General features: G+C 46.3%; 2 protein-coding genes and 1 long non-coding RNA gene across 6 annotated transcripts in view; 2 read left to right on the forward strand and 1 right to left on the reverse strand.

Moving 5' to 3' along the window:
* Positions 1–21,208, forward strand: RAC1 (Rac family small GTPase 1). Of its 2 annotated transcripts, XM_060122453.1 has the most exons (7): positions 1–314; positions 9,757–9,828; positions 12,600–12,717; positions 16,872–16,928; positions 18,426–18,488; positions 19,228–19,387; positions 19,582–21,208. In XM_060122453.1, the coding sequence occupies exons 1-7, from the start codon at positions 280–282 to the stop codon at positions 19,710–19,712; spliced, it is 636 nt and encodes a 211-aa protein (XP_059978436.1). In that variant the 5' UTR covers positions 1–279; the 3' UTR covers positions 19,713–21,208. The 2 variants fall into 2 exon arrangements, with proteins under 2 accessions (XP_059978436.1, XP_059978437.1); XM_060122454.1 differs by lacking the exon at positions 16,872–16,928 and having other exon boundaries at positions 5–314.
* The window catches only part of DAGLB (diacylglycerol lipase beta), a 31,573-nt gene continuing 27,711 nt past the window's right edge, over positions 20,842–24,703 (reverse strand). For 2 of the 3 annotated variants that reach the window (XM_060122433.1, XM_060122432.1), the window contains one exon: positions 20,842–24,688. In XM_060122433.1, the coding sequence (XP_059978416.1) occupies positions 24,490–24,688 (199 nt within the window). In that variant the 3' untranslated portion in view covers positions 20,842–24,489. The remainder of the gene's footprint in view (positions 24,689–24,703) is intronic. The other variant, XR_009535092.1, reaches the window with a different exon arrangement.
* Positions 21,815–24,703, forward strand: part of LOC132504807 (uncharacterized) — a 6,893-nt gene continuing 4,004 nt past the window's right edge. The window contains exons 1-3 of the long non-coding RNA XR_009535097.1: positions 21,815–21,899; positions 22,548–22,736; positions 23,758–23,869. This is a non-coding gene — a long non-coding RNA (uncharacterized LOC132504807). The remainder of the gene's footprint in view (positions 21,900–22,547; positions 22,737–23,757; positions 23,870–24,703) is intronic.

A 24,703-nucleotide genomic window follows, 5' to 3' on the forward strand; every position in this document is an offset into this window, starting at 1 on the left:
CGGAGCCTGGGAGCGGAGGCGCCGGGGCGGGGGAGGGGAGGCCGGATGTGAGTGGAGCGGCCATTTCCTGTTTCTCTGCAGTTTTCCCCAGCTTTGGGTGGTGGCTGCTCCTGGGCTCCGGCTTCCCATCGGCGGAGGGCAAGGCGGCGTGGACAGCGGCCCCGGCACCCCGCGCCCCGCCGCCCGCAGCCGCGCGCCCGCCCGCCCGCCGCGCCCCGAGCTCTCCGCTCTTCGCCTCAGTGCCCGGCCGCCGCCGCCGCGGCCCAGAGAGCGGCCCAGATGCAGGCCATCAAGTGTGTGGTGGTGGGAGACGGGTGAGTGCGCGGGCCGCCCCGGGGGTCGAGGGCCGGGGCTAGGGGCCTGGCGGGCGGGCGGGCGCCGCGGGCTGGCCTGGGGCCTGGCCGGGCCTCTCCCGGGCGGGGGGCGCGGGGCGGGGGGCGTGGGCCGCCACCCTCCCCGGGACCGGACGGCGCGGGCCTGGTTCCGGCTTTTTTATTTTTTGGTGTGTGTGTGGTGGTGGGGGGAGGGAGGGGATCGGCGATCGGCGGCCGGAGGGAAAGTGAACTCCACCCTCCCGCTTTCTCCCCGGCCCGCTGACCGCCCGGCAGAACTCGACCCGGGCCGCCACCCTCCGTCGTTTGCCTGTAGTTTGGGTGGGTTTAGGGAGTTGCCTTTCTTAAAAAAGGACCCCCTCTTGATTTTCCCATTAACCTGGAGTTTCATTGAGACCTTTCGTGGGTCCCAGCGGTCCCAGCTCGGTCGTAGGGGAGGAATATGTGCACGGGCTGGTTGGGGGTGGATCCTAAACTGATTCGCCAGGGGGTGCCTTCCGCTTGTACTTAAGCCACTTTTCGGATTTTTTAAGGGACTCTCTGTTTGCTATTAAGGTGGGGAAACTTTTAGGATTTCTAGCTGCGAGGAGCTGGGTGTGCTTAAGACGGTTCCTTTCTCGGAATGTGGTGTGGTCATACATTTTTAAAAAAGAAGGAAAGAAAGAAAAGAAAATAAGAAAAAGCTGGCCTTCGCCTCATGCGTTAGGTTTGGGATGTAGCAGAACAGCCTCCCTGAGCCGGGCCGCCCTGTGACTCAAAACAGTTCTTTTCACTACTGTCTGTGGTGGTTCCCGGCCCTAAAGGAAGACTTGTCTTAGGCAGTTTTTTCCTCCCCTGGAAACAAGAATCTCAGTGTAATCCGAGCAAAATCGTGCGTCTCAGCATGGTTCGAGTACATGAGCATTAACAAGGAAGCTCCAAGAATTACTACCAGTTGCAGCAAAGTCAGAATGCAACTGGTACCTATTTGGAGTCTTGTAAAGTCGAACGAAGAGTTCTGGCATCCCTGTACCCTAAACTTGTTATAAGGGCTGGTTTGCTTTTATGCCTCGATGAATTTATGAGTTCTCGGTTTCTTTAGATCATTGTAAATTAGACATTTGACTTGTTTCTATAACTAATTCAGATCCATGAAGGACAATCAGACAACTGATTGTTTTAAAAAGATGCCCTCTGTGTGATTTGTCAGGCTCACAAATGTGAAAGATTATTGACACTTCATAGTTCTGTCTATATTATTAAAAATAGTAAGTTTCTATCTAGGAATATGTATAGTAGTTTTGTGTTTTTTAACCCTTTAAAAGAAAGCTTTAATTTGGGGGAAATGTTCAGTTAATTGGTTTAACAGTGAAATCACTAAATTCATTTAAATGAAGTTTTGATCCTTTTGCTACTGAATTAACTGAGCATATGTCACTGTCTTAGGAACATTTTAAATTATCTGAATTTCCTTTAAAAAATAAGAATGCGGAATCAGTAATACATACTAGTTTTTTTAAAGTCATATTGCTGATAATCCATTACCTAATCCTAGAATGTAATATTCTTATTTGAAAAATTTAAAAACATATGCACAGAAGACATATTCAGTTTACTTAATTATACTTACAGACTGTGGACCTCTACTGTTTGCTTGGCTTGTTTATCTAGTTAAATACTTGTTGAATGCCTACTGTGGAATCTGGATCCTTCCTTCATATCCCCACCTCACCACTTACGGGGAAACCCTGAGCATATCACTCATCCCCCAAGAGAGGTGCCTCAAGGGGAAATTGTGAGATTAAACAAGATGCTGGCTATTAAGTGCCTCACAGGTGCCTGGCCCCTACTGAGTGCTTACTGAGTGCCAGCTGCCAGTATTTTTATTACTATTGCTGTTTCTGTTACTCTGAGGCATTGCTAGGCTCTGGGAAGGAGTGTTAGGCATAAAACACGGTGACCTAGAGTTTTCTGTCAGTTTTTTAGTACTGTATTTGACATTGATGTTGACATTAGAAGTGAAATGTACCTTTACAAAAAAAATTGAGCTGTATTACTTTAAATCAGGGCTAACATGTAGCAGACATGGCTTAAGTGAAAAATCTAGATATATACTTTTTCCATCAAAAGTATTTTCCTGCTTTTATCTGAATAAACTATATTCCTGATGGGAATGTTTTATTAAAAAATTGTTACAGCTATAAGTGCGGGTCTAAATTTTGTGGTGTGAAAGTTGCTTAATGTTATGGGATTTCAGGCAGTTAGGGGCAGTTTAAGCAGGGAAGGCAAACTGGTTGAGGTTCCACAAATTGGAGGCTTCCTTATTTTAAAAATATTCTGGTTAAAGGCTCTGTCGTAACTGTATTATAATTAGCAACAATTAGCCTATATTCTTCTTCTTTTTTTAGAACTTAGCTTCTGCCTCTGACATTGTTTTTTTTTTTTAATTAATTAATTTTTGGCTGCACTGGATCTTCATTGCCATGCACGGGCTTTCTCTAGTTGCAGTGCACGGGGGCTACTCTTCGTTGCGGTGCGCGGGCTTCTCATTGCGGTGGCTTCTCTTGTTGCGGAGCACGGGCTCTAGGCGCACGGCCTTCGGTAGTTGCAGCACGTGGGCTCAGTAGTTGTGGCTCGTGGGCTCTAGAGTGTGGGCTCAGTAGTTGTGGCACACGGGCTTAGCTGCTCCGAGGCATGCGGGATCTTCCTGGACCAGGGATGGAACCCATGTTCCCTGCATTGGCAGGTGGATTCTTAACCACTGCGCCACCAGGGAAGTCCCCAAGCCTATATTCTTCTAATGGATTATTTTCTATACACCAATTCAGTTGGCATTGAGTATCAAATGTGAGGTAAATTTTGATACTTTTTAATTGTGTTAATCCTTCTGTTGATCCTGATTCTGTTAGTCCTTCCTGAACATGGGGTTTGTCACTTTAATTTGGGGAACTTCTGCCCCACGATTTTCTCTCAGCTTTACTTAGGTAAGACAGCATCTCACATTTATGATCAGCCACATTTTAAATTTTTGGCTGCACTGTGTGGCACGTGGAACTTCCCCAACCAGGGATCGAACCCGTGCCCTCTGGGTGGAAGCGCAGAGTCCTAACCACTGGACTGCCAGGGAGGTCCTGAACAGCCACTTTTAATTGTGTGTTGTTTCGGCTTTGCTTGACTGGGAGGCTGGGGGTGAGTGACTTGAGCCCCCGTTCCCCATTTCACTCCAGGTGGCGTTAGTGGTCTCTCCAGCCCAGTGTCTGATTTAGACATTGCTGTCCAGGAATTTTTTTAGTTGAGCATGATAAATGCCTTCCATGATGTCATCTTGATAGGAATGTACACCAGTTCCTGCCTACTTCCATTGAACAAGCAGTAATGGTGTGATCCATGAGTTTAAGTTTCTGCATTGCCTTCCAAATTTATGTTTAGTGTTTGAATCTGATTTTGGTTGGTAAAATTCTGTGTAATGTGTTTTTTGCTGTTGTTTTAATTTCAGGTGATAATTCCAATTAAAAGTTTGGGGTTGGGTTCAGTGAAGGAATATCAGGAGTCCATTTTTAGAAACCTTAAAGCCACCCTTTTATAATCTGTCTTTTGCATTAGTCAGTTAATGTCTTTGTACTTCCTACTTTTTCACCTTTGCATCATCAGGTAGCTCTAACTTAGAATTGTAGTCTTCCTAGAAAGGAGATGTTTTACCAGGGATCCTGCTACCAGGGCAGTTACCACATGTCACCAGACGGGATTTTTTCTTCCACCATCTTAATGTGAAAAATGTCAAACATGGGAAAGTTGGAAGAATTGTGCAGTGAACACTCATATGCCCACCACTTAGATTCTGTAATCAAGAGTTTGCTCTATTTGCTTTATCACATGGTAACGTGTTCCCATTTGGGGGCAGTAGTTTAAGAGGATTTGATACAGAAGCTGATTTTGGAAGGAGAATGGGGGTGACACACAGTTAGATATAAATTCTTGGTTTTGAACTCTGCATCTTTAGCTGACCCATATAATCAGCTACCCCAGGGTTAGGCTTGGTGGTTCTAGAATGACAGTCTGGAGTAACGGCTGCTTCAGATTTGAACTCTATCGTAGGTGGCATCTTCAGCCTTGAGTGTTCTAGTAACCTAAGTGTTGAGAATCTGAACTTTTTGAAGCCTCCAATGGTGATAATGACTGGCTTTCTCTAAGTTGGTTGGAATGTCCCCTGTTGGTGGCAGAACATCAGAATTTCAGTTAGGGTTTTGTGTTTTTGTAGCACTAAATTGCTCTATTAATCCATACATTTTCTGAACTTAACTCTCTGCGTAGTTATACATTTACTGAAGGGCTGGTGTCTTCAGTAAACGTATAACTGAAGTCCCCAAAACCCATTTCTTGGCATAAATTGAGGACTTTCATTCAGGGTCTTTCATTGATGCAATAAGTATAAATGTATATTTGATACTTATAATTAACATTCCACTACATTCTATTAATTTGTTCTTAAGATCCTAGGTACTTTTAGGGGTTAGGGGAGGGGGAATTAGAAGGGAGTCAGAAGGAACAAAATTCCAGTTATAAATAAGTACTAGGTATGTAATGTACAACATGATAAAGATAATTAACACTGCTGTATGTTATAGATGAAAGTTGTTAAGAGAATAAATCCTAAGAGTTCTCATCACAAGGAGAAAAATTTTTTTCTATTTCTTTGATGTTGTACCTTTAAGAGCTGATAGATGTTCACTAAACCTATTGTGGTAATCATTTCATGATGTATATAAGTTGAATCATTGTTAAACGCCTTAAACTTATATAGTGCTGTATGTAAAATATACCGCAATAAAACTGGGGAAAAAAAGATCTAGGTACTTTTAGACAGCAATACAGGCTCCTTAGTTTGGTTTACAATAGTCATTGGAGAAATCTGGTTTTTCTGTCCTACTAAGATCAATTTATCTTTTTTATTTTTTTTAAGGCAATGCAGAATCTTCTTCTTTTTGAGTTGCCTGGATCCCTTACTTTTTTCTTTTCTTTCTTTTTTTTTTTTTTTTTTTTTTTTTGTCTGCTCTGGGTGGTGTGTGGCATCTCATTAGTTCCCCCATCAGGGCTCGAACCCATGCTCCCTGCAGTGGAAGCACAGAGTCTTAACCACTGGACCGCCAGGGAAGTCCATCCCTTACTTTTTAAAAAAAATAAATTTATTTATTTTATTTTTGGCTGCATTGGGTCTTCGTTGCTGTGCGCGTGGTCTTTTCTCTGGTTGCAGCGAGCGGGGGCTACTCTTCATTGCCTTGCGAGGGCTTCTCATTGCAGTGGCTTCTCGTTGCAGAGCAAGGTCTCTGGGTGCATGGGCTTCAGTAGTTGTGGCACGTGGGCTCAGTAGTTGTGGCTCACAGGCTTTGTTGCTCTGCGGCATGTGGGATCTTCCTGCACCGGGGCTCGAACCCGTGTCCCCTGCGTTGGCAGGCACATTCTTAACCACTGCACCACCAGGGAAGCCCCATGCCTTACTTTTTTAATGTGAGGAAATTGCCAGTGTTTACAGATTTATCGATTTTTATGTGCTTTTAAGTTTTGGCTTATAGGTTTCAGGAAGTAACACTGAAGTTTACCAAAAATTTTTTAAGGAAACGTTTTCCTTGAGGTTCTCCTAATGGAAAAATAAAGGACATAGTAGGAACATAATTTACTGGCTTTGGTCTTGATTATTTCTACAGGATAGAGCAGAAGCGTAGGTTAAAAAAATGTGCTCAATTGCCGTTAGATTAAAATGTTGTGTGATGACTCACTGTCACTTAAAACTTAAATAAATATTTTCTATCTACACTGTCAACTTTGTAACCCGTAAAAAAACTAGTAACAGTTGCGATTATTTATCACAAATAAGATACTTCTTAAATTAAAAAAAAATGTGTTTATGTGAATGTTCTTCTAGTAGACTCATTCACTTTCTAGAGTTACAGCATCTTTCAAAGATTAAAAAGAGACCGAACCGAATAGTTAAATATATAAAATTGGAAATTCCAAAGCAAATAGTAACTTCCAGAAATTATGCAGCAGCATCAGTCAAGGCTGACCAAATAACTGCTTCTATTCTTTCTGTGGGGAAAAGCTGTGACTTTGTCTAGAGCCGATGTTGACTTTGGCCTCTAGCATTTATTTGTGGAGTGTGTTTAAAAGCGGTGAATAAATACACTAATGGGAGGTAAATAACCTTTTCTTTTTATCTGTTTTTTAAAATTAAGTAAACATTTAAATCAAAGGTTGGACATGTACTTATTTTAAAAAAGTCAGAATTTTATACTTTACTAATTTTCTTATAGAATACAGCTTTTTAGCAAATGATGATTGGTAATAAAATTTCATTTATTATCAGGTGATGCCAGTACCTTGAATTCCTTTACAGTTAAACCTTTCAAAAGATGAAGGCTCAGCTGAAGGTGGAGTTTCAGGAAAAGAAATTTTGGAGCATTTAAAACACAGTTGGTGGTATTTATAGTGATGGCTTTGTTCCTCATGCATAGAGGAGAGACTTAGGACAGGGTCTCTGAAGTGAAACTGTGATATTTTAACATAACAGTTAAAACTTTTAGCGCTTCTTATCTTTGACATTAAGAGGCAATAACTATTAACATTTTTACACAGCAACATTTGTAATTTTGAAAAGAGATTCACTTATCCTGGCCTCAGAGTCCACTCTCTTCCTCAGCTACCACATCCAGCCCCTGGCCAAGCCACGCTTGTTTTGCCCCACATCTCGGTAGCTCTTGAAGTGGCCCACTTCTCTGCACCCTGAAACCCCCTCCACGGTCCAGGCCACCAGGGCTGGTTCCTGGAACACAGTGGCAGCTGCTTCCTTGTTTTCAGCCTCCAGTTGCAACTTCTTTGGTCCTCTTTCCACACTGTCATCAGAGGCTGCTTCTGAAAATGCAAATCTAATGGTTTCTCGGCAACAAAAATCTTCTGTTACTTCCCAAGTAGCATCAAGTTCCAGGCCCTTAACGAGAAGAGAGGACAACTTCTTCAGATTTCCCTCTGCCACTTGCCCATTCTTTCTTCGTCCTTCAGTTTTACTGGGCTTCTTGTAGTCTGGGTCTCGCCACGTGCTGTTGCATTTGCCTAGAATGTTCCTCCTTGCTGTGTCCCCACTCATCAGTCTCAATGACATTGCTGCCGCCTCTGCCCCCAAGACTAGGTTAGATCCCTTTGCTGTCCATCTCCAGAGCATCTTTAGTAACACTTATCACACCTATAATTTTGTGTAATGACTGCATTTTTCATTTTTTAGTTTAGTAACTGCATAAGTTCCATGAGATCTTGTGTGTTGCAGTGTCTTTAGCACCTAGTGTACTTCTGGCATAGCACCCAGTTTGTTGGTATAGATTGAAATTGCATTAATGCTCACAGTAGTTTGGTGATGGAGTTGGTAGTTTTGTATCCATCTTACAATTGAGAAAACTGAGGCATAAGGAAGTTGAAACTTAAACAATTCCAGCCAGTAAGTGGTAGAGTTGGCTATGGGTCGCACATCTGGGACAGTGACTTCAGATATCTCAGACTCCTACTCATTCAGGTTTTTTTTTTTTTTTAACATTCTAAGCTTTTAACAAAATGTATGGCCAATGAGTCATTTCTGTTTAGAAAGCCTTTAGGAGTTGGACGCTAGCTCCTGATGATGTCATGTTTGACTATGAGGTCTTTGGGGTGAGGGAGTTCCAGCTTTTGTTAAGCCTTGATAATGTTATGAGTGCAACAAGTGTTGGCAAGACTCCCTGGGCCTGTATGTAATCTGCTCTTGTTGAGAGGTTTTTGCTAAGAGTGCAAGGAAAATAGAAAATCACTTAACTTCTTTATTGTGAGTCCTAATTTATAGTAGTAGTTGAGATTGAACAACAAAATCTTACGACTCAGAGCTCCAGTGTATCTCGTGACCTTGGTGAGCCAACAGAGGACAGCAGGGAGATGGGCCCGTGTAAGGAGCATTTATTTGGTGAGCCCTTGGGAGGCCAGGGACTCTGAGAAGCCCCTGAAGCCACCCTGTGAATGTTGTAAAATTTAGAGAATGTGTGTTGGCTACTGGTGCAGTGATCGTCTTAATTTTTAGGTGATACCCCCCTGAAAAATTTTCCAAGTGGTTGGGAGACTTTCATCACCGCCCTGGCACCCTGTATCTGCTTCCAGTTGTGCGGGAGGCCCTCCTGTCTCGGGAGTATTTCTACACTCTTCTCTGTTACTTCTCCTCTTTGCAGCTGTTTGGGAAGTTTACTCCAGCGTCCCTGAGCCATTAATTAATATGTCTGGAATGTAATGTGTTAGCTGCTCTAAAAGTTTATGGTGGGGCTTCCCTGGTGGCTTAGTGGTTGCGAGTCCGCCTGCCGATGCAGGGGACACGGGTTCGTGCCCCAGTCTGGGAAGATCCCACATGCTGCGGAGCGGCTAGGCCCGTGAGCCATGGCCGCTGAGCCTGCGCATCCGGAGCCTGTGCTCTGCAACGGGAGAGGCCACAACAGTGAGAGGCCCGCGTACCAGGAAAAAAAAAAAAGTTTATGGTGGATGTGAGGATGTGGCAAGGTGGCACGTGAATGCAGATGAATTAAAGTGAGAGCAGTTGTGTGTGGTAACTAAGCACTCTCTTTAGAGAACAGCTGTCACTGATGGCCAGAGGGAAGGCTTTAGGAAGGTGGTGGGATTTGAGCTGCCACTCGGAGGCAGCAAAATATATTACTTAGCAACAAAATGGAAGCTGGAGAGGAAAGCTATGTTTGCATATTAGTATTCATCAAAATAATTTGAGGATAGATTTGCAGATTCTTGGATGAAAGCCTTCTAGAGATCTTCACAGAAGAGACTTTCAGTTTAAAAATACTTTTCCCGGGGACATCCCTTGTGGTGCAGTGGTTAAGAATCTGCCTGCCAATGCAGGGGACACGGGTTCGATCCCTGATCTAGGAAGATCCCACATGCTGCGGAGCAGCTAAGCCCGTGTGCCACAACTACTGAAGTCCACGCGCCTGGAGCCCGTGCTCCGCCAAAATGAGAAGTCACCAAAATGCCCATGCACTGCAACGAAGAGTAGCCCCCGCTCGCCGCAACTAGAGAAAGCCCGTGCGCAGCAACGAAGACCCAACACAGCCATCAATCAGTCAATTTAAAATACTGTTCCTGTTCAACCTTGTGTTTATTAACAAGTATTTCCTGACTACTAGTGCTAATACCTAAAGCAAAAGCAGAGTGTGAAGCCTCTGGACTCTGCCTTTCTGAGTAGTTCTAGTTTGTTTACTTTAAATTTCAGGATAAAACTATGTGTAGTGTTAAATAAAAGGTTATAGAAACTCTTTAGGGCTAAGTACTTGATGTATATACTTCTTGATTTTTCTATAAGTTATTTTCACCGAATAATGAAATCTAAGACTGCATTCATGTTGACTAAGTAACTTACACCATTTTTTTCTCTCTTTAGAGCTGTAGGTAAAACTTGCCTCCTGATCAGTTATACGACCAATGCCTTTCCTGGAGAGTATATCCCCACTGTGTAAGTATCCTGAGTTAAACTGGAAATTAACTTGTCTGTCATAGGTTGCTTTGGATTCTATTGACCTTTGTTCTGCTCTTTCTTAATCCTTATGCAAACAGATGTGATTAATTTTCCTTTCAGTCACTGAGGTCTCATTATAAGGTATTTGGACTTTTAAAAAATACTTAATGCAGGGGCTTCCCTGGTGGCGCAGTGGTTGAGAATCTGCCTGCTAATGCAGGGGACACTTGTTCGAGCCCTGATCCAGGAAGATCCCACATGCCGTGGAGCAACTAGGCCCGTGAGCCACAACTACTAAGCCTGCGCATCTGGAGCCTGTGCTCTGCAACAAGAGAGGCCGCGATAGTGAGAGGCCTGCGCACCGAGATGAAGAGTGGCCCCCGCTTGCCACAACTAGAGAAAGCCCTCGCACAGAAACGAAGACCCAACACAGCCAAAAATAAATTTAAAAAAAAAAGTAACAAATGTTCAAGTACAATTGGTGTCTTTAAAAAAAAAAATAATAATCTAACGTAAAGTTTCTGCACAGTGATGAAGCACACAGCTTTCCTAATTGGTTTTTAGATATTCGGGACGTGAAAGTTAAACCAACTGTGAAGTACAGAGACTGGATAATATAAGAGTTTCGGATAAGTTTGGCTTTCTGGGCTCTGTGTGAAGGGTCAAGGAACTGGAACAAAATACTCCATTATGTTTTAATTGGCCTTTTCTGGCGAGTAATTCAACGGTTACATGTCACTGTTGAGTTATTGGGCTTTGGAATTGAAATCAGGGTGTGTGTGCGTGGTGGGGTGTAGAGTGGGGGGACGGATGGGAGGACGGAATCAGCTACTGAGCTGCTTATTCCCTGTTGGCAGCAGAACTGGGCGGGGGTGGAAAAGTGCTTTTCTGATGGTGGAGTTACCAGGGAGCCTGCCCTGCTGCTGGGAGCTCTGTCCTCATGGCTGCGGTGCTGGTGGAGAGGAAACGCCTCACTTCCCACTGTGCTCACCCCCTCAGTCACAACAGGCACATCTCGGTGTCCTGTGTGTGTTTTAACGTAAGTGGGATCACACTGTCCTGAATTTATGGTGGGGACTTTCTTAATCTCCACATGTAGCTAGAGCTAAATCATTAACAGCTGTTACTGACTAAAGTGCTGTAGCGGACTTAACCACTGGTCACTTGGCATTGCAAACAGGGCTGGCTAAATATCATTGCACGTGTCTTTGTGCACATGTGATAGATAATTAGAGGAACTGTGGCAAAGCAAAGGAACGGACACTTTATGCTTTGATAGATGCTACACAGTTGCTGTCCCACAGGCTGTCACTTTGAGCAGCTGTGACTGAAACACCCCCTTCATACATACTGTGGTTAACATGAGTTAAAAAAAGTGACCTCATCATTTGCATTTCTGGTCACCGGTGAGGTTAAAATCGTTTGAATGTTTACTGTCCATATATAATATTCTGTGAATTGCCTTTTGAAATCCCTTGCTTGTTTTTCCACTGAAAATTCTTCTTACTGTTGGAACTGTGTGAATGAGAAATATTTATCCCTCTGTCTCTCATTTGTCTTTGAACTTTGTTATGGTGTCTTCTGCTTTTTTATGTAAACATGCCATCCTACCTTTTCCCTGAGTTTAATGTCTTATTAAAAATGTTCTGTAGGATTTTTGTAGCTGAAGTTTTTATTTTTCATTCATTTAGAGTTTATTTTTTGGTATGGTATGAGGCAGGAACCTGATTCTTCTTCACAGGTTGAAAAGAAAAAAAGTCCCAGTACCGTTTATTGAATAATCTATCATCTTCCCAATGAAGCGGAAATACAGCATATGAGACCTTTTCTTTATGAAAGCTGGTTTGGTCATTAACTTTTATAAATCACAATGGAACTTACTCAGACCATGACTTTGCTGTCACAGTGTAGTAAGATCCTAAGTTTTAGTCTTAAGTATGCAAAAATTAATTCTGGAATTCTATTTTAAAGGCTGATGTGTTGTATTCTGCTTGGCACTTGCCCTGGTTTACCTTGTGAAGCCAGATTTTAATGAGCTACTTCATGGTACTCGCCGTAATTTTTTAATGTCAACCTTATTTTCCCCCTGTCAGCCTGTAGACCTTCTAGGCTTCCTCTTACAGATAAACTAATTTGTGTGTAGCAGCCTCAAATTAATTTAAATACCTGTGTGAACTCACTTTGAAAGCGTTACACCATAGCTTCTCAGATCCAGTTTGCTTTGCGTTACCCTGCACTTTGGTCGCAAGGTGGATGACCAAGGCTCATCTTGGGGGGGTGGTGTTGTTCTGGAAACACTGCCAGCGCAGCTGTCCTGGTGTGCCTCCTAACTGAGAATGACTCACACGTGTACATGGAAAAGTCAACACGTGGGGTTTGAAAGAGGGATTAATTTTATACTTTATTTCTTCCTGGGGAGAAAAACTTTAATGCTCTCTTCATTAAAGGCAAGCAGGTTTTTATTGCTGACAGCGACTTGTTTTGGTTAAATTTAGTAGCTTGTTCCTGTTTCTCGGGTGTTTTTCTCAAGTGCTGCCTTTGTTTCCCTTACACTCCAGTTCCCGTTTTCCCTCTGCTTCTCAGCCCTTGGGAGCCTCGCCTCGCACCTGCAGGCTGGGCTGGGCACCTGCTGGCCTGGCCGCCTCTGGGCCTGCCTCGGCCTCCCCAGCTTTCTGCCCCCGCGACCCCAGCCTGGGCACCACTCAGCTCCCAGGTCTGTGCCTTGTGCTCCACGGCTAGAGACTAACCATTTTCACTCTGTTCCACAGCTTCGACAACTATTCTGCCAATGTTATGGTGGATGGAAAACCGGTGAATCTGGGCTTGTGGGATACAGCTGGACAAGAAGATTATGACCGATTACGTCCCCTATCCTATCCGCAAACGGTAAGGAGCATGACTGATTTTTAGTTTGTCCTTTACAATTCCTGATTATTTAATTAATTCATATCACCTCTGGATTTGCTTATATTGCCATCTTTTGGGTATATCGAGTAATAACAAATAACGTTAAATTAGTTCAATAGTGAATATCCGCCTGGATGCAAACCACGGTTTTGCTTGTTTTTATTTTTTGAGCATTACCAGTTATTAACTACGGCGCTGTGCGTTTTACATTCTTCCGTGTAGTTTTAGGACAGCCGTCTGAAATAGGTATTGATTGTTTTGTTTTGGCTAAATAGTTTTAAGAGCAGTTAGTTTCTAGATGAGTTTGCTTTGTGACAGTTTTGTACCACAGAATCAAATTAAGCAGTGAAGGTTAAGGTTTCTTTAGATCAAGTTAGTAACTAATCTAACAGGTTTAATGCTGTTTTTCTATAAAATACATGTTCATTTTTTGCAGCTTTAGTACCTAAATCTTCTCAATGTAGATTGAGGTTTTAGCTTTATAAAAATGTGTCCACCGTGTCCAGTCAGAAAATTGTTAGATTGGGTTTGCTTGCCTACCAGCTGCCAGCTCGTCTCTACCAGAGCTAATTATATGGAGCCGTAGCTGGTGGACACATGGTCAGAAGCCACTTTTCTCTCAATAAGCAGTTGTCTTACTTGTATCATTTGCTTCTCGTTACATGTCTGTTCTTTGTTTTAAAAGTGCTTTTTAAAACAGCTTTGGAGGGTTAGTGACTAACTGGCCAGGGCAGTTTGCACAGAGGCAGTTGAGCGAATTCCTCGGGTTCAAATTCCGCTCTCCCCTTCCTCGCCCTGTGACTGGGCAGGTTTCTTCACCTCTAGGCCTGCCCCGTTCCTCGCAGGGCTGGATGAGTATAGATGTAGCGCGTAGAGCACAGCACGTAGAACAGCCCCAGGCGTGTCGCTGCTGTTGGGACTCCTCCTTGTGTTTGTGTAGCTGTGCTGGTAGATGTGGGGAGGCCCTCGGTTCCGAGCTGCATCCAGAGGAGAGGAAGATGCAGGACTCGCTCTCAGCGAGCCGGGCAGCCAGAGGGGTTGGGGTCAGGGAAACATCCCGGAGAAGACAGGCCTCCGCCCTTGCACTGATTTAATTATCACTTTGTTCTGGGGGGGAGTGTGAGTGAAAAGAAGTAATTGGTTCTAGTCTACCCAAATCTTGTTTTTTTTGCTTTTGAAATATGGCTTTTTCCAAGCAAAACTTATTGTCTTTTCCAGTTGCTTTCTGCTAGAGGAATTGCCAGGTTTCTTTCTTTCTTTCTTTTTTTGGTCCGTGGCATGTGGGATCTTAGTTCCCGACCAGGGGTTGAACTTGCACCCCCTGCATTGCAAGTGTGGAGTCTTAACCACTGGACTGCCAGGGAAGTCCAGGCACAGTTTCTTTGAGCTGTAGATTTTTGCTGATTGTCCTTTAGCTGAATTCTGGGAAGAGTGCTAAACAAAGACCAAAACCATAAAATGGGAGGTTTGAATTGGCTGGCTTCTCAGTTAATCTCTAGGTAAAAGTTAACTGTGATTATGTATTAAAAATCAGCCCATAGGGCTTCCCTGGTGGCGCAGTGGCTGAGAGTCCGCCTGCCAATGCTGGGGACACGGGTTCGTGCCCTGGTCCGGGAGGATCCCACATGCCGCGGAGCGGCTGCGCCCGTGAACCATGGCCGCTGAGCCTGCGCGTTCGGAGCCTGTGCTCCACACCGGGAGGGGCCACAACAGTGAGAGGCCCGCGTACCACACACACACACACAAAATCAGCCCATAGTCACCAAATGGTTTGAATTCTTCAGTATTTTTCAGTAGAATAGTTTAGGAAACTGTTCCATCCCCAGTGGGTGCTTGCTGAGTCCAGGTTTCAAAGGCATCTGCGTTGAGTGGTAGAGTAGGAGTCCCCAGTCAACTGGATACATCTGGGAGGGTGGCGTGTCACCACTGAGAAATGAGAACCATCTGCTGTGACTCGGGGGGTCCAGGGCAGGGTGCGGCTTCTTCCTTTGAGGCGGTCACTCGCAGTAAGTGCAAGGTGACTTGGCAAGATCCCCACTTTGCATGCTGAAGAACACCTAGATAAGCGACACATTGAATCAGGCTGTAGTGTGTGAGGCCTGAAATCCAAGTGGGTGTTGTCCTTTCGGGGCCAGGACTTGAACTTTTCACATCCCATCTGGGGAAGGCAGTGGACCTGCACCGCAGTGTGTAACCCACCCCTTGCCAGCTTAGGAGCAAAGAGGGGCGGGCACCCCACTAGCAGTTAAAGCTGGGCCTGCCTGGGCTCCTTTGGAGACGAGAGGGTTCTCTTGGCTACTGAGGGCCGCCCCGAGCGCTGAGACGCTGGGGCCTGGAGGGTCTCCTTCCTTGGGCCATGCTGTCCTGCCAGGAGGAGCAGACCCTGGAAGTGGCAGGCTGGCACCTGGATTTCTTCTTGGCAAAGAGAAACCTCTGAACTTTGTATTAAATGAAGCCCGGTCTCTGGTTTGCAGGCTGTTTCTGTGGCTCATCCATGACACTGCCCTGACCCATGCCTGAAGGGCCAGCTGGATGATTTCATACAAAGGTCTCCCCACTCTCTAGGTCTTCGTGACCTACAAAGAGACGTGTATTTCCTGTGGTCATTTAATCCTGGCATCCTCTGTGTGGCTGAGTTAAAACTGTTTAAACCATTAACTTCCACTTGGTTCTCCAAAAGGTGGTGGGCACGGGGTCATCATTCGGAGCGGTGAGGTCCAGCCCCCTCATTCTCCTGGGAGAGGCTGGTCCATTTGCGGACGGCTCTGCCGGCAGGCGGGCGGACGGGCAGGAGCGCCGAGGGCTGCTGTCATTTTGGGGCCTGTGAGGGAGATGGGGCTGCGGCACAGGAGTCAAGGTCGGTGGAGGCCCAGGGGCGTCTGGTGTGGGGAGGACAGGCCGCCACGGAGGGAGAGTAGCCTTCAGACCAAAGGGGAGATGGGCCTGAGACCCAAGACAGCAGCTCAGGAGGAATGACGCCGCTCCAGGACACGAGAGTGACCCTGTGAGGAGGGCTGAGGACAGAAGGACAGCGCGTCAGGTCGGAGAGCAGAGGTGGGAGGGACTGGACGCCTGAAGGTTAGTCGTCAGAAGCGCTAGAGGCGTTTTCTTCAAGCCGAGTTTGGGCTGGGGGCAGAAGGAAGAGGAAGGAACAGGCAGACGGTGTCACGTTAATGTGGGACGGAAAGCATGTTCTTCTCCATCAGAAAGATGTTCTGAAAGATGCAAAAGGGTAGAACAGATGTGGTTAAAGGGTATTTTGAAGCTGAGTTTTTGTGGCCAATCCCCATGAGTCCCTGTATCACAATGAAGCTTTGGCATCACTTCAAGGTCTCTGGAGGACCAGGCTTCAAAAATAGCCCATAGATCAAATCAGGATAGTTAGAGAGACTTTAACATTCGCTTTAAATTGTAAATCGGAGAAGCTTGAGTGAGATGAAATTAAAATAGTTGTCTCGGCTGTCTTTCTCTCGATTCTAGAATTCCAGGTTCTCTGTTGCTGAAGAGCAGGCCTTCAGTTCTTACTGGAACAGAGGAGTGAATTGAAAGCACAGTGGTACACGCTGGAAGTGCGGTCCCTTCTGGGCGGCCCCTCCATGCACACGGGGGGCGGGAGCAGCGCTGTCCTTTCAGTAGAGCGGGTCCCTGCATTTGAGCCGCACTCCCGTGAGGTCACAGCCCTCACACCCGGCCGCCTTGCTGGACGGCGTCTCGGCCGAGAGGCCTGCCGTGCAGACGGCCACGCCTCCTGTTGGCTCCAGCTGGGCTCCTGTCTGAGGACTTGGCCGGAGAGCTTTAAGAGGTGTGTCGTTGCTGATGGACGCCCTCGCTGAGGGTAGGGCACCCCTCTGGCATGTCCTTGCTGAGCAGAAGCCATGGGCTTCATGCTGGGGAGGGAACCTCCCTGTGCCACCACAGGTTGAAGCGCGCCTCGGTCTCCACCGTCTCTGACCTTCACAGAGTGATGGAGCGATTCAGCAGCGCCTGGCGTTATAGACCCGCTAGATCATCATCTGCTTTTAGATCCCTTGGGAGGGTTGAGACAAAATTCAGATGAAGAATAGGTAACTGGTTATATTGATTTTTCTTCTCGCTTTTTACTAAACTCAAACAAAGTTCTCATGCATTACTAGGTTGGAGAAACGTATGGTAAGGATATACCCTCCAGGGGCAAAGACAAGCCGATTGCCGTATGTAAAACTTTCAATCGACTTCAGTTTCAAGCTTTATCTGTTCTCTCGTTTCACTTAGTTTTCCTAGGATTTCCTATTGAGCCTCACGTTCCTTGAGTGTTTTATATTTAACGCACTCAAGGTTGGGGTTTTGCCTGATAGTTTACCTACTGGCTTGAATCAGAGCAGTGTGTGAACTGCTTTCCTCCCCCTCCCAGGGGACAGGAGGGACTGTCGTGCAAGGGCCCCTGTCCAGGCTGGTTGGGGAAGGAGTGCGGAGGCTCTACCTTGCAGCTCACGTGGCCCGAGTGCTTGGCGGGAGCGGGACTAACCACACTGCGGGCCCTCCTTCCTCCCGCTTTGGTGTCCGGTGCAGGGCCTGTCGGGCGAGGCTGCGCGACGCTGGTGAGCTAACCCACCCCTGCTTTGAGATGTTGTGATCAGCCCAGGTGCCGAGATGCTGTGGTGATTCTTGGACGAGCTTGTGCATGTGCTAGCATTTTCAGTGTCGTTTACGAAAAGCTGTTGTGTGGGATGTTTCTTCCCTTTCAGGTACAAGATAGCAGCTGGATGATCGCAAGGAACTTGGGAATTGTGTGCATTTCACAGAGTAGCCTAATTGCCTTTTTCCAGGAAAGTGTTTCATAAATCTAGCATTTTAGAAACTCGTAGGCATTTTTTAACATGGGTAAATATTTAAATTTCACTTTTTCTTTTTTGGCCACGCCTCGTGGCACGCGGGATCTTCGTTCCCTGGACCAGGGATCCGACCTTTCCCCCCCTGCAGTGGAAGCGCAGAGTCGTAACCACTGGACTGCCAGGGAAGTCCCAAATTTCACTTTTTACACAACACGGTGCAAGCTTTCCGGAGGCCCTCCTTGGGTCTGAGAAGCTCTGACAGCTGGCAAGACGCCCCTTACATACCAGATCATCCTCCCTCCCAGAGGGACGTGCCTGTTTAGCGAATTCTTGAGACCCGGCTTTATGCCTGGGACTCTGACGGCAGTTCTTTAAGAAGCAGTTTAATTGGAACCCAGTGACCATCTAAAAATGTTTGTACTTAAGATTCTGATGGGAGCGTAATGAAAAGCATACCATTTGAGGATAACAGTTTTTAATTTGAATCTGCTTTTGACGGACTGAAACCAAGTTTTATAGAAATATTGCCATAGTACCTGCCACTCGTTCTTGTCCCCGTGTAGTAACAGAGCATCAAGTTAGTTCCCAGTGGGAGCTGGGAAGGATGGAAAAGAGGCCTCCCAGGGGTCTGAATTTGATGTCTCTCTGTAGCCTCGAGTAACTTACAGCATATTTCGTACTCCACTCCCCTTCTCACTGGTAACTGGTGCTTCACATGCTGGTTCTGGTCTGGGAGCGTCTGACTACACTGCAGGCGTGTCGGGGAGAAGGCGTATGCCCTGGCCCCATGCTTCCCTCCCAGCAGCACTCAGGAAGCAAAGTGCATTCCTCACTGTAAGACCATTTTCTAAACACCTCCCTGTTTTCTTTTTATAGGATGTATTCTTGATTTGCTTTTCTCTTGTGAGTCCTGCATCATTTGAAAATGTTCGTGCAAAGGTAAGTGGGATTTTTTAGGAAAATATTTTGTTACATAATGTCACTCTCAGGAAGAAACATTAAAAAATAAAATACCATTTACTGATAGAAACTTTCAGTTATTTAAGTTGATTTTAGTAATTCTACTACTTAGGTAATTTTTTACATAAGTCATCAGTTTTTTAGGTACATGACTTGAGTATGCAGAGTTCTAAAGTCTCAAGGTCTGATTCAGAAGTGCCGTGTTCCTGGTTAAAATAATGAAGCACTTCGGAGTCGGTCTAATAAAAATAATGACCATACTTTCTACTCTGGCATCTTTCATGAACGTAGTGAAAATGACGGGTGAGAGGCCCTTCAGTTGGGATCGGGGACGTGTCTGGTGGGGGTAATGGCGGCAGAGCTGAGACCTGGGTCCAGATAGTTTTATTCTCATCCTTGAATGCGTAAGGGATTTTGAGATGACCTAAGAACCTGGCCTGTTTTACCAAAAACAAAGTAGTTGGGTGGGGGGGTGGGGGGGTTGTCCTTCCTCTCTCCTCTCTCACGGACAAGTATAGCTGTCAGCAGGGGCGTGAGTCCTGGGCTCCAGGCTGGCTAGGCACACACCGCAGCCAGTCGGTGGTTCTGGAGGGTGTGAGCTAGGCAAGGGGACGCGGTGACCAAGTGGGTGGTTGATGCAGTTGGGCACCTGTGTGGATACAGTTCAGGCAGGGCGGTTCCGAAGGAGAGGCTGACTGCCTCCTCTGCTGGTGCCTAGTGGTACCCTGAAGTGCGACACCACTGTCCCAACACTCCTATCATCCTGGTGGGGACGAAACTTGATCTGAGGGATGATAAAGACACGATTGAGAAACTGAAGGAGAAGAAGCTGACACCCATCACCTACCCGCAGGGCTTGGCCATGGCCAAGGAGATCGGTATGGAACCCCCCATTGTCATGTCTGCTTTGCCCACGTTTTTATTTTCGTGATGGAGGCTGCAGTCCCGCCTGGGGGAGTGGACTCGGGGTCTGGCTTGCCTTTCGGGACCCCGCAGAGCAGGGCCCTCGGTGCTGTGTCAGGGTGGGGGGCGCCCCCGTTCTGATCTGAGGGTGAGGCTGTGTTTCCCACAGGTGCCGTCAAATACCTGGAGTGCTCGGCGCTCACGCAGCGAGGTCTTAAGACGGTGTTTGATGAAGCTATCCGGGCGGTTCTCTGCCCGCCCCCCGTCAAGAAGAGGAAGAGAAAATGCCTGCTGTTGTGAATGTCCGGGCCCCTCCCGCCTGTCCCCGTCCCCCAGGACCCTTTGTACGCTTTGCTCAAACGGTGGAGCCTTCGCACTCAATGCCAAGTTTTTGTTACAGATTAGTTTTTCCATAAAACCGTTTTGAACCAATCAGTAATTTCTAGGTTTTGTTTGTTTAAGGTGTAAGAGTTCAAACTTTCACATCCTATTAAAGTTTAGCCCTAAGATGACAAGCTTCCTTAAAGCCTTATTTCTCAAAGCCCCTATTCTTGCTCAGATTAAGAGTTGCCAAAATACCTTGTGAACTAAGTTGCATTGTTGGGCTAAGAACACTAAGCACTAAACTGTTCAAAGACCTTTGTCTGGAAGAGACTAGCTTCTGAGGCAGGAGATGCAGACGCTCGCTAATGAGTTTCAGACGCGAAGAGCAGTACAGCCTCCTTCCTGAAACGTTGCCATTTAATGCATCCTGATTTACCAGCCCATGTTCACTACCTAACACTGTACTGTACATCATAATGAACGAGTGTAACAGCTCAGCTCTTTAGATCAATCGTTTTGATTTCGTAGTGAGATTTTTAAAACAAATTAGTGTATTAGCTTTGGTGAGATTTTGAACAGAGCTTCTACTGCCGTGTTCCCTCCGATGAGGCATTCTGCTCTGGCCGTGGGTGCACTGGGTGGAGTGTGTGGAACACTTGTGATCAGAGGATGAAAACAGTATTTTAACAAAATATGGAGATTAATTTACACTACATTGTATACGTAATAAACTATTAAAAGTGTCACGGGTAAACGTTTTAAAAGGTTAATTTCTGTCAAATGCAGTAGATGATGAAGAAAGGCCGGTATTATCAGTAAGTGTTTTCTTAAGCTTTTCCTTAAACGTGCCCATCCCTCCTGAAATTGGGCATTTAATCCATCTTTGACCTCATCATTCTCATAGTTGCTAACTTAGTAAGTGCTTTTCTTATAGAACCCCTTCTTAATGAGCAATATGCCTCCTTGTATTATAAAATCGTTCTGAATATGCATTAGAAAATTTTTTTTGTAGATTAGTAAAAGTGCATTCCTGTTTTCATGTTACCTTATCCAAAGCTAGTAAGTGCTTTCCTTGGTTTTCTAGTAACTAGGTGTAAAAATCCTATGTTGCAGCTTTACAGTTTTTAAAATACTTAGATATTCTTAAACTGTAAACCCTGCCAGATCTCCGACACTGCACCTGGACTAATAACACTGACCGCCTCTTGCCTCACAGCGTGCACACGCTTCCTGTCCTTGCCCTAACGATGTTCCTTGGGGTCTGTGAGGTTCTGTCAACCCCGTGCTCGTGCTAACGAAGTTCTGTACAACTTACCCACTGGCAAGAATACGAGCTTGGACCTTTCAACCACTAGAACAAAATTTTTTAAATTGACAGTTGCAGAATTGTGGAGTGTTTTTACATTGATCTTTTGCTAATGCGATTAGCAGTATGTTTTGCATGTATGACTTAATAAATCCTTGAATCATGATTGGTAATACTGGAGTTCTTGAGAGTTTGGGGAACCACCTGCTGGGGTATGTGTTTGTTTGCCTCCCTGTAAAACCCTGGGTCGTTGGATGTTCATTTCCAATGCATGTTTTCGTGGTGGGGGGACAGGGAGCAGTCTCTCTACGGGGAGAAGACGGAGGAGCCAGCAAACAAAGAGGGGGCGTTGAGTGACGTTCGGTTTGAGACCTGGCGAATGTTGGTGAGACTCATGTGATGTCCACGCGGGGACGTGTGTCAGCATGTCGGACCAGAGCTCTGGGCTGAAGATGCACATGTTGGAACCCGAACTGGCAGCCTGGTAAGGTGGAGACTGACGATATGACTTTAAGATCCTTTCTGGAGCCTAAACTTATACTATCAACAGTTCATGTTAGAAGCAGTTTTTTAAATCCTCTTTTTTATTGCTTGGAAGAGTTTTTTTTTTTTTAAACCAAAGATAAACAATGCAGTTTTAAGACCAAATCTAAAGATTTGCTACAAAAACAGCAGTCTTCCCCCTTCGCACCCTCCCCAGAGGCACCCATTTGAGTTCTCTTAGGTAATTCTTCGTACTTGTCTTCACATGTCTAAAGCATGTGCTTGCTTTTTTCTCTTTTACTTACCAGATGACTGGTTTATCATAAAAGGATATAACTCGGGAACAGCCAGACGGAAGAGATGTAGAGGGCAAGGTATGGAGGAAGGGCTGGGCGCTTCCCTGGGTGCACGGCTCTCCCCACATCTCCATGTGTTCCCCAACCCGGAAGCTGTCCAAACCAGGTCCCTTCGAATTTTCTGGAGGCTTCAGTTCAGTCACTGGCCATTGGTGACCGATTGAGCTGTCAGCCCCTCCCCTCCCCGGGGCTCAGGCTGAGCTGGGTGCTCCGCTGGAGTTTCAGTTCCAGCCACCACTGACGACGTCCCCTCCCCGGTGGGAATGCAGTAGCTCTTAACCAGCCGTGACCCCAGCCTCAACACACCTTTCCCACCCCTTCAGTACAGTCGTTTGGGTTGGCGCTGATATTCAGTGTCTGCATTACCACTGCCACGTAAACGCTCAGGGCTGAGCCATGTAGGAATCTGCCTTTCCTGCACAACTTTGGTTTCTTCTGGAGTACTAGTTTATTTGCTTTGTTTTCTGTGTATTTGATTAACTTAACTGACTTTTCCATCTGTTGTCTGAATCTCTCAGGACATTCGGATGTAGCATGTGTTTCACCAGTTTTCATTTCCCTAAAGGCACAGAGCCCTCTGACCACCACTTCTCTTACGTGTTGATCTTTTATTTTCTACATCTTAACTCCTTGTTTTCTAATTTACTTTCTCACCTTGATGGACAGATTCTCCAAGAGTTTCCTGAGAAGTATGTGGGTCACCTATGTTTTTGAGCACTTGTATCTTTGAAAATAACTTCATTCGAACCTGATACTTTTTGGCTGGGTCTGAAATTCCAGGCTGGAAATAACTTCTCTTCGGCTTCTTGAAGGCAGATCTCCCCGTCGTCTTGGCTGTTTGCACTGCAGGGGGCGGTACGTTTATCTGCACGTCTCACGGGGTCTGCCCTGCGTCTTCGTGTCCTGGGTGGATCTTTGTCTCCCGTACCCTGTGCTTGGTGGGCTTGTTCGTCTGGAAGCTTGTCTCCCATTATTCAGGTATCCCTTTCCCAGCTGCTTTTGATTTCATTTTTTATACTTTTCATGTCCAGGAGTTCTTTTTTCCCTAAATACTATTTTTCAGCCTTGTGGATCAGTTTTGTGGTTGCAGCACTCTTTCTGTTCCTAAGCTGTATGTAGCTTCTCCCGTGTCTGTTTCTTTTGGTCCTTTGTTCCCCAAGTGTCTGGCAATCCCTGGCTCGTGCTTGAACACTGAAAACTAAAAAGCAGACCGGACACTGAGCACGTAGGTGGGTCACGCCAGGGCGGTGTGGTTCAAGGTGCTGGGATCGCTTTGCTTCCTGCCGCTAGGAACGTACAGGAATTATGTTTAGAAACGAAACTTGTAGCAGTTGGATGTTACCGCAGCATTTCAGTCAGACACCTTTGTGGGTTTTCAAAAACTAAGGTGGTATGGCTGTGACAGCTACTAGGCCCTGAGGGGGCGGGTATCCCTAGAGGTCTGATTTCCTTGGAGCACCTTCTTAAAGGTTATGGGGGCCAAGTGGGAGGAGTTGTTCTACTGCGCTGGTGTCCAGCGCCCCCTCTACCCTGAAGCAAGCGAGGAGCCAGATTTCTTCCAGCCGTCACTCCGGCTGGTCCCCCGCTGTCTGCTTCATGCCCGGGTCCGAGGTACCTGGGGCATCTGGTTTGTAGACCGGATTTATTCTTGTCATTCCTTCCCCACTTCACCCAGGAGTCCGCTTACCTCTGGCCATCTCATTGTTCCTGTCTCTTCTTCCCCCCGTCCTTGTGGGTCTATGCTTTCTAAAGGAATCCCATTACTCTCATCTTACAGGGTTTGGATCGGGGGTGGAGTGCAGTCAGACGCCTGGGCAACCTTCAGTCTTTAGCCAGAGCTCCAGGAAAACCTAAGACTCCATTTTGTTGTTTACAGTGGACAGAAAAAAGATGTTTAAAACAGGACTGTTGTAAAACTACCCAGTAAAATAGACCTTCCCAGAGACACCCACTGGAAGAGTTCATGGCTGTGCCGGCACTCATGATACGTAAGTGCTTTTTTTTTTAACTCACTCTGAATCCACTGGCCGACCTCTGCGAATACCCCACGAGAACTGGGCCATCACCCTGAGGCTGGTGAAGCAAGCAGTGTGAGCAGGGCACAGGGCACCCGGAGGCCAGGAGCTGCAATCTCTGCTCGCCTCCCCGACCTGCTTTCGTCCGATTCCCAGTCGGAGCTCAGGGCTGACCCTCACTTAGTGCCACCCATGACAGACCCCAGTCTGCACCCTCGCAACTGATACTGAGTTTGTGCAGGCGGGAAAGTCCGGTTTGCAGAATACACTGCACACCTGTGTGCCAACTCGTAAGGCAGGACCTTGTCACTGAAAAGGTGGCCTGAGGGGCGGGCGCCTACAGATCGTTAGGGCCTTAAACCTGGCTGTGGGACTCCCGGGAATCAGCAGGCCTACAGAAAAGGGCGTGACACCCACTCAGTCTCGGGGGGGGCCGTCACCTCAGTGCTCTCCTGGCTCCTGATAGTGTGAATATTGTAGTCAGAAGTATTTCTCAAAATACTCAGTCATTTAGGAGACCACTGAAATCCGATCATTGGCATCGTAGGAATCACTCAGATGTCCACGGCCCGAGCAGCTCCCAGTTGCCCTGGTTACGCGACCTCCACACTGGAGCCTCCCTGGGTCGGACAGGAAACACAAGCGGCCCTGTCGGACACCACGCTGTCCAGGGCTCTCATCAGGATGTCGGGCATGTGGTCTGTTAGCATCTTTGGGCCGATGAGTATTTTGCTGAATTCCGATTCGTGTGACCATTTCACACTATACCGAGCAGCAGGATAGCAGGAAAACCTGAAAGAGGAAAAG

The sequence above is a fragment of the Lagenorhynchus albirostris genome, chromosome 15, assembly GCF_949774975.1.
Source record: "Lagenorhynchus albirostris chromosome 15, mLagAlb1.1, whole genome shotgun sequence".
In the NCBI taxonomy this organism is placed as follows: Eukaryota; Metazoa; Chordata; class Mammalia; order Artiodactyla; family Delphinidae; genus Lagenorhynchus; species Lagenorhynchus albirostris.

Coding starts and splice junctions, on each gene's coding strand:
- RAC1 (XM_060122453.1), top strand. CDS start 280: ATGCAGGCCATCAAGTGTGTGGTGGTGGGAGACGG. Junction 16,929..18,425: donor GCAAAGACAAGCCGATTGCC/GTATGTAAAACT, acceptor TTCTTTTTATAG/GATGTATTCTTGATTTGCTT. Junction 18,489..19,227: donor TTGAAAATGTTCGTGCAAAG/GTAAGTGGGATT, acceptor GCTGGTGCCTAG/TGGTACCCTGAAGTGCGACA.